Below are 8,842 nucleotides of genomic sequence, written 5' to 3'. Positions count from 1 at the left end.
CCCCCCCCCCCCCCAGCGGCACTGGGAGGCCGGCGCCTTGAGTATTTCCTTCCTCTTTGCTGCTGGGTGAATATTCCAGGAAAGCGAAATTCTGTTCTCGTGCTGCTGCAGCGCCATACGTCCTTCCTTTTTCGGGTTGGTAATATTAGCACTCAGCCACATTTAAAAATATTCTTAAGGACTGGGTAGTCATCTCTGTGGTTTTAAGCACTGCTCTGAGGAAGACCCAAGGTCATTCCAGCGCCCATGCTACGCCAGCTCCAGGGCCTCCGACGCCCTCTTGTGGCCTCCTCGTGTACCAGCACTCGTACCCTCTGCAGACACCCACAAACAATAACAACCAACCAGACACCCCCCACCCCCAAAAGCTCCCAGGGACTAAACCACCAACCAAAGAGTACACGTGGTGGGATCCACGGCTTCAGCCGCAGATGTAGCAGAGGATGGCCTTATCTGGCATCAAGGGAGGAGAGGCCCTTGGTCCTGTGGAGGCTCGATGCCCCAGTGTAGCGGAATGCCAGGGTGGTGAGGTGGGTGTGGCTGGGTAGTTGGGGGAGCACCCTCATAGAAGCAGGGGGAGGTGGGATAGGATAGGGGGTTTGCGGAGGGAAAACCAGGAAGGGGGATACCATTTGAAATGTAAATAAATAAATTAACCAATAAAAATATAAAGAGAAAAACTGGTCTCATTGGAAAACAATGTAAAATAAATCTTAAAAGTATTTTCTTTGGGCTGGCGAGATGGCTCAGCGGGTAAGAGCACTGACTGCTCTTCCGAAGGTCCTGAGTTCGGATCCCAGCAACCACATGGTGGCTCACAACCACCCGAAATAAGATCTGACGCCCTCTTCTGGTGCGTCTGAAGACAGCTACAGTGAATTACGCTGGAGTGAGCCAGAGCGAGCCAGAGCGAGCCAGAGCGAGTGGGACCGGCAGAGGTCCTGAATTCAATTCCCAGCAGCCACACACATGATAGCTCGTGGACATCTGTACAACCATAAATAAATAAAATAGATATTTAAAAAAAAAGTATTTTCTTTGCAAACACTTAGACGGCCATGTGAACAAAGTGTCCAATCATATGGACACACTGGGAGTGTGTTCTATTCTCTCCCACCAGCCACCTGCTCTCAAGGCTGAGCTATGAGGAGGAGTGTAGGGGTTCAGTGCACACATCCACGGTTGCTACAGATGACTTCTTCAGCACCCTAGCCATTGGAGCGAGTTAAAGCAAAACACCCACCGTTCTTAATGCATCACACCAATCCACTAATCTGCCAGTGTCCACCCAGAATCACTCCTCACGTGGAGGCAAAATCAGGGACCTTGTAGATGAGGCTGGGAGAGGCGTGTGCTGTTGACTGGATGTATTGGCAGTCGATAGGATGTATTGCTCCTCGTCTTTGCCTTTTACTCTCTAAACATTTTGTTATTTTTCCTACAAATGTCAGTCCTTATGAGAAGCAGACCAACAGCCTACATGGTTGGATTTTCCTTCACATGAACTTAAGTTTACTGTTCAAACTTTAATTTTGGCCGGGTGTGTGGTGGTGCATGTCTTTAATCTCAGCACTCAAGAGGCAGAAGCAGGCGGATTTTTGTGAGTTTGAGGCCAGCCTGGTCTGGAAAGAGAGTCCAGGACAGCTAGGGCTCTGTTACACAGAGAAACCCTATCTGGAAAAACAAAACAAACAAAAAACTTAAATTTTGTTGATACTCTGTAGACAATTCACACATCTCTGGAAATGGGACATATTTAGGTATGCATGCACATGTGAGTTTGTTGTCTGTGTGCATGTGTGCTTCTCTTGTGTGCTGGGGCTGAGTGAAGACCAAGCAAGATCACATTCTCTCACGTGGACACTGTGGGCTTTTTACCAGCCCCCCTGAGAAGGAAGTTGCACTCACCCTGGGGCTGCACCTCAGTGTAGCTGGGGTGTCGTCCTCCATTTGTCAAGTGACTCACCTCTGAATCCAGGGGCTCCTAGTTCTCCTGGGAGCCCTTTTAGCCCAGGTTGCCCCGGTAGTCCAGCATCTCCTCGGGTCCCAGGCTGAGCCCCTAGCACTTCTCCTGGAATCCCTCTGTCCCCAGGGGGCCCAGCTGGCCCTGGAAGTCCAATGGGACCTGGGGATCCATCTGGACCAGGGAGGCCTGGGGCACCTTTGGATCCTCGGGGTCCCATGAACCCTAAAACAGACAAAGGTCGCACCCATAGTCACAGGTCTATAAGATCACGTTCTGAGACAGTGCTGACCAGAGGCAGGAAGGAGCCAGGGTGTGGTTTGAACTAACTCTAGGAGGGTTGTCTGCAGCCTGAGAGCTCACCTGCTACCCTCTCGGGACCTGGGCCTCTCAATGTCTGTAAACCTCTTTGAATCCCTTCGCTGTTAGCTTTCACTCTGCTGTATCAAACATGGATGGAATGATGCAAACAGACCCTAAACTCTACAGATGGTGATCAATGGGGGTGGGGTGAGCAGGAAAGCCATGGACAGCCAAAGACAGGGACATTACAGGGATATTCTGTGTGGCACCGTGAGTGAATCAGACCACAAGTCTAATATTCTTATTTTGAGATAGAGTCTCATTGTGTAGCCCTGGTGAGCTTGGAGCTTGATACGTCAACCAAGCTGGCCTCTCCTCACAACGATCTGCCTGCCTCTGTCTCCTGAGTGCTGGGATTAGAGGTATACACTGCCACCCCAGGCACTGTGTTCTTACCCTTAACTACCTACCCACTTGGAATAAGGGACCCCTGCCTCTGGGGAGGGGGGTCGGAACTGGAGAGAGGGCACAGGAAACTCTTGCAGATGACCTAGGTTTGATTCCCAGTATCCACATAGTGGCTCACAACCATCCTTAACTCCAGGTCCAGGGCATCCAATGTCTTCCTCTAGTCTCTTTGGATACCAGGCATGCACAAGGTGCATATACCTACATGCAGGCAAATACTCTTAGTGAAGCGCACCTTGGTGTTCTATGAAATAATGAGGTCACCAGGGCACTGGATTAATCAATATGTTAATCCCTTTATGGGTTAATAACACAATGGCATTATTGGGAAGCAGTAAAGGAAGGATATGGAGCCTAGTCAAGTTCTTGGTGGCTGGATCTACCCATATGACCCCTTTCTCTGCTTCCTGGCCACCATGATGAATGGAGCCAATGAATCGTGAGCCAAAATAAATAAATCCTCCCCATTGTGGATTTATTCCTCAGGTGTGTATGTCATGCAAACCTAACTACAGGCTGGTAACCAGAGGTGGCAGGGTTGTCTGTGCGTTCAGAACACTCTCAGGAGAGAACTATGCTAGAATGCTCACTACACTATCCGCTGAGGTTTCCCCACGCCATGTCTCCTGTTCCCGTAAGATCTCTGCTGCAACTCAGTACAACATCAAGGATGAAGGCCAAGGAGAGCACGGGCGATAGTTACTAACAAGTGTCACTGTAGTTTTAAATCCTGGGGGATAATCGCGCTGGGGTGCGCCTGATGACACGCACGCACGAGCCATTCGGGATAATCGCGCTGGGGTGGGCCTGATGACACGCACGAGCCATTTCCTGAGCATAAGGAGGTAAAGCCGTGCGGACTCACCCGGGGGCCCTGGGAAGCCTTCTCGACCTGGGTCTCCTGGAAAGCCCTTGAGCCCTTGTTCTCCGGAAGCTCCTGGGAATCCTGGCATTCCTCTGACGCCTTTGGCACCTAGACACCCAAGGAAACAACCACAGGCACATCAGATCTCCTGAGAACCGACAGGATGTGATTCAGCTTCACTGTGGACCAGTGAGGTCTGTCCTGGAACTTGGGAGTGATGAATCTGGGGGAGCCTGGCCTAGGACGGCTCTCACTGTCTGTCCCCAGAGCAGAGGTCCACTACTTACTGCTTGCATTCTTTTTGTTGTTGTTGGCTTTTCAAGACAGGGTTTCTCTGTGTAGCCCTGGCTATCCTGGAACTCACTTTGTAGACCAGGCTGGCTTTGAACTCACATAGTTCTGCCTGTCTCTGCCTCCCAAAAGTGGTGAGACTAAAGGTATATACCAACCACTCCACCCCCCAGCTCTGTGTAGATTCTTTACAGTGCGCACAGAGCTGGCTTTCCTTGGGAAGTGATCACAGCTGTGGCTGTTATTGGATGGCAGAACCCCGCCATGTCCAGAGGGGAGCAGGCATTCAGGGCCAGTAGAAGGAAACCCAAGATTGGAAGCCAAAATCTCAGGCTATGAAGGCTGCACATTACCTGTGGGGCCTGGGGGTCCTGGCTGGCCAGGTGAGCCTGTGGGGCCTTCAACACAACCTGGAGACAGAGGAGAGGCAGGTGAGCTGAAATGACATCCATGCTGGGTACCCCTGTGGTCAGAGGCAGCCAGGCAGACTGGCTACCATTCAATGTGCAAATTAACTCAATGACCTAATTTCTCCTGGCTCTGATCAAAATAAAAGTTGAATTATAATCATGTAAAGAGTCAGAATATTAATGTAAAGTGCCAATGAAGTCAATTCAATAAACTGGTACCATGCTGGCAAATACTATTTCCTCATGGGGGACAATAGCCCAGAGAAATCATTGTGGATTCCCACAAGTTCAAGGACACAGGTTTCTTCCATTGGAAAACATCTGTCTGCAGAGGGACACACTTTGTAATCTCTAAAGAGATTCTTTGGTTTCTCTGTGAATTTGAATTATTCAGAATTAGCCACAGTGATAAGTTGCTTTGAACGAGTGCAAGTTTAAACCTGGCGTTGTGGTTTGGTTAAGACAGGTAGGTACCCATAGGCTCTTATGCTGGAATGGTACTGCCTGGGAGGGATTAGGAGGTAGGGCCTTGTTGGAGGAAGTATGTTGGCAGGGGTGGGCTTTGGGGTTTTAAAAGCTCAGGCCAAGCCCAACTTCTGCTGTCTGTGGTTTTGAATTTAGAACTCTGAGCTATTTCTCCAGCACCATGTCTGCCTGCATGCTGCCATGCTTCCCACCATGATGAGAATGGACTGAACCTCTGAAACTATAAACCATTCCCAATGAAATGCTTCCTCTAATAAGAGTTGCCTTGGTCATGGCAACTCTTCACAGTGATAGGACAGTGACCGAGACACCAGGTCTGCAGATGCTCCTGGGGCCTAGGATGATGAGCTCAGCTGGCCTCACTGCTGAGCATCCTTTAGTAAAGACATGTTCTACAAGCATGCTGGTTAGTCAAGAAATCACTCTTGCCCATCTGTATTGAGAACACAGGCCAGGCTCCCATGGGTCCCTGGCCATTGAGTCCCACGTTTTAGCATCTATAGTAACAGTCTTGAGCCACTTGCTCTCCCTTGTCGTACCTGGCTGAACGACCACTTGCTGGCCGCCTCCAATAGGTCTTTTTACACCTGTGTCACAATCTGGAGAGACACAAACAAAGAAGGAGGCAAAATCAGAACCAATGGAAGCCATCAACTTAACCGTGCCTGGGCACATGTTTGAGTGTGTGTGTGTGTGTGTGTGTGTGTGTGTGTGTGTGTGTGTGCTGTTGTGCAGGCTGGGTGTGGGTGGCCTCCTTTGCCCAAAGAAGTTCTACATTCCAGCTGCCTAGCAGAGAGGCGGGTGGGCCCAGGGAGCCTGCGGTGCACATCTGTTTCATGTGTCATGAACAAATGTGGAACATGATGTTCCTGGCATGGCACACGTGTTCCTGGGCACACCTGCATGGATCTAGAGATGTAGGTGACACAGACACACTGGCTGCCTGTCAGGACTCAGGAGGACAAGGGAAAGGCTCCTTCGTACCTGTGAGTCCTGGGGCTCCTGGGGGACCTGGAGGACCAGGGAAGCCTGGCGGTCCAGGCAGCCCAGCATCTCCAGGGAAACCACGCTCGCCTTTCGGGCCTGGTAACCCCTGTCCTGGAGGACCCACTTCTCCTGGGAAGCCCTTGGTTCCGGGTACACCAGGGAAACCTGCATCCCCTGGAGGGCCTTTGATGCCATCGCCCTGCAAGAAAATCCCGGTTACCTTCAAAGGCATACAGACATCCGAGCCAGCTATGCCTTCCTCGTTGCCCTTTCCCATTTCTCTGGAATTCTGTGATGTAAGTGACTGAGTTAGAACTTAGAGCACCGCCTTTCAGCGCAGTGCAGGGTCAGACACATTTATAGTCAGGACCATGGGCACAGGAACTCCAGTCTGTCTGTTAGGATTAGCATGTGTGACCTGCCTGCTGTTCATGAGGGACATCAATCATTAGAGAAAAGGGAGTTGGTTAGTTGAGGAGCCGTGTGCTCCTAGAATAAGGGGTGTCTACAGGACTAGACTAGGGACAGGCTGGGTGTCCTGTCCAGCAGCATGCTCTGTGGTGATGATACCTGCCAGATAGGGACACTGGGTGGCTGTGGAGGGGTAACGGTAGGGGTGGTGAGCTCTGGGCAGTGGGTAGGGGCAGGGCTCACAGGGTAGCGCCAGCATGGTCCCAATGGCAGTGTTCTGTATGGCTAATGAGATGTTGGATGTCCTAGCATGCCTACAGGGTCACAGGTGAGAAGGGGACTTCTGATGGCAGGTAGGCAGGAGTTGAGAAGTCAGCCTGCCCAGACATCACTTTCTCCTTTGTATTCAAAGATAAGAGAGCACTGTGGGAAGTCTCTTTCTGTTTTTAGGACCCTCAAAATGTGTGCACATCCGTATTTGGCCTCTCTAGTGTAGGTGGGGTCAAGGGTCAACAAAGCAGGACTTCCCATTTCATAGGGCCATCAGAGATCATAGAGCGGAAAGCCAAGACTTTGGCTGTGGATGGCATGTGGGGGAGCCATTTTGTTCTAACCTTATGACATCATGTTCTAGCTTGCTAGAGCACGCAAGGTTTGTGAACACTGAGGGACACTAACTCTCCAAGATCTGCCTAAAAACAGGGAAGACCCTCTCCTGACAACATGTGGGGCTTATTCCACAGAGACCATAATGGACATTTCTCCACTGTTTGAAGTGTTCACCCTGTGCTTCATAGGTCACTCACTAGTCTTTAAAGACGTGACGTCCGCTGACTAAAACAGAATGGACCTGTCCTGAGCACTGGGTGAGAGCCAAGGCCAAGGCCACAGCACCTCAGATGTCCAAAGAACAGGAAGGAATTGAGGAGTGGGGCTGGGTTGGCTGGAGTGAGGCAACAGCTTACCGGAGGACCAGGCAGGCCAGGGAATCCATCCAACCCGTCACGTCCTGGGACACCGTCATCACCTTTCATCCCATGTACACCAGGGACACCTGGCTGTCCACGCTCACCTGGGAAAAATTTGCACGTGAATCTACCCAGTCAGGGACATGCAGATTGTTAATTGAGCTGAGAAGCGCTAATTCAGGAGCTCTAACCTTTGGTAGTGATTGTTCTAGAGTCTCCCTTTACGCCTTTGGGTCCAGGAGCTCCTGCGATGCCCGGGGCTCCCTGTGGACAGAAACACACAGATGTCTCTTCCTTCTCAGACTGTTAAAGGATCTTAAATTATGCAGACTGTGGACAATAGTCTGCTGGAAAGAACTCTCCACCAGGCCGGGAGAAACCCTGCCCTTGGGCTTCAGGAAGGTGGTTACGATCATTAGAATCCAAACAGGGAATAAGCCTGTAGGACGAATGGTAGCAACGATCATTTGCAGGGATGGAGAGAGGCTTAAGAGCGCTTGGTGCTCTAGCTGAGAACTCAGGTTCAATGAATTCCTAGCAACCATATCTGTTATTACAGTACCAGGGGATCTGATGCCCTCCTCTGGCCTTTGTGGGTACTGCATGCATGTGGTGCAAGCTTCCTCTCTCTCTCTCTCTCTCTCTCTCTCTCTCTCTCTCTCTCTCTCTCTCTCTCTCTCTCTCTCTCTCTCTCTCTCTCTCTCTCACCCCCACCCCTAACAGCACATAGGCACACAGGAAAAACACCTATAACACATAAAATAAATAAATCTGTAAAAGAAGATATGGTCACTTCCTCTCTGGATATGACCAACGAGAAAAAGCATCCTTGGTGAAGCGAACTGCCTATTTCAGGACTCTGAGATTGCTGTAGCTCCACAGGGAAGAAATGGTCTGGGATCGGACTTTTGTGTGCTAGGCATCACTTGTGGTGTATCTTGGTTAACTATTTGCAAGTGTTGGGGACTGCTGAGTGTTAGTTTAATTGAATAGAATGTTACGTGTGCTTGTGAACCACCTTGTGATAGAGAATTCCAGGGGAACTTGATTTATTGAGTTAGTTCTTGGCAGAGAAGGGGAACACTTCTGGGTTTAGGATAGCTGCTTACCCACAGATGGTACTCAGTGGGTGTTTATGGACCAACTCTCATGCTTCAACCACCCTTCCAGGTTATACAGCACAAATACTACCACTAACCATCCAATCATCCAATTCATCATGCATCTATGCCATCCATCCATCCATCCATCCATCCATCCATCCACCCATCCATCCATCTAACCATCCATCCAACCATCAATCCATCCATCTATCCATCCATCCACCCGACCATCCACCCAACAGTTCATTCATCAAGCCATCATTATAAACAGCCAACCAACCTATCTTATCCAATAAACTAGCCAAGTGTACAATCTATTTAGATAACCAACTATGCACCACATTCTCCCTCTCTCAACCATCCATGTATCTATTCACACATCCAACTAGCCAATCAGATAACTAGCCATGATCACAGAACACCATTCCAGGCATTCCTACTCATCATTTGGCCAATCAACAGTCCATTCATCTATATCCATCCAGTCAGCCTCCTGGTCACAATCACATAGTTCCACAGACCCACCCCCCCCAACACACACACACACACACACACACACGCGCACACACACACATACACACACACAC

General features: G+C 50.1%; 1 protein-coding gene across 1 annotated transcript in view; it reads right to left on the bottom strand.

The window, feature by feature from the left end:
• Positions 1 to 8,842, bottom strand: part of Col4a2 (collagen type IV alpha 2 chain) — a 143,484-nt gene that overhangs the window by 18,718 nt on the left and 115,924 nt on the right. Inside the window, exons 23-29 of the mRNA XM_031339026.1 lie at positions 7,344 to 7,416; positions 7,150 to 7,256; positions 5,771 to 5,972; positions 5,326 to 5,385; positions 4,244 to 4,300; positions 3,600 to 3,707; positions 1,967 to 2,188 (exon numbers count right to left, since the gene is read on the bottom strand). Coding sequence (XP_031194886.1) covers positions 1,967 to 2,188; positions 3,600 to 3,707; positions 4,244 to 4,300; positions 5,326 to 5,385; positions 5,771 to 5,972; positions 7,150 to 7,256; positions 7,344 to 7,416 — 829 coding nt within the window. The remainder of the gene's footprint in view (positions 1 to 1,966; positions 2,189 to 3,599; positions 3,708 to 4,243; positions 4,301 to 5,325; positions 5,386 to 5,770; positions 5,973 to 7,149; positions 7,257 to 7,343; positions 7,417 to 8,842) is intronic.

This window comes from Mastomys coucha, unplaced genomic scaffold (assembly GCF_008632895.1).
Source record: "Mastomys coucha isolate ucsf_1 unplaced genomic scaffold, UCSF_Mcou_1 pScaffold22, whole genome shotgun sequence".
NCBI classification, from domain to species: Eukaryota; Metazoa; Chordata; class Mammalia; order Rodentia; family Muridae; genus Mastomys; species Mastomys coucha.
This window is presented reverse-complemented; position numbering and strand designations above follow the sequence as displayed.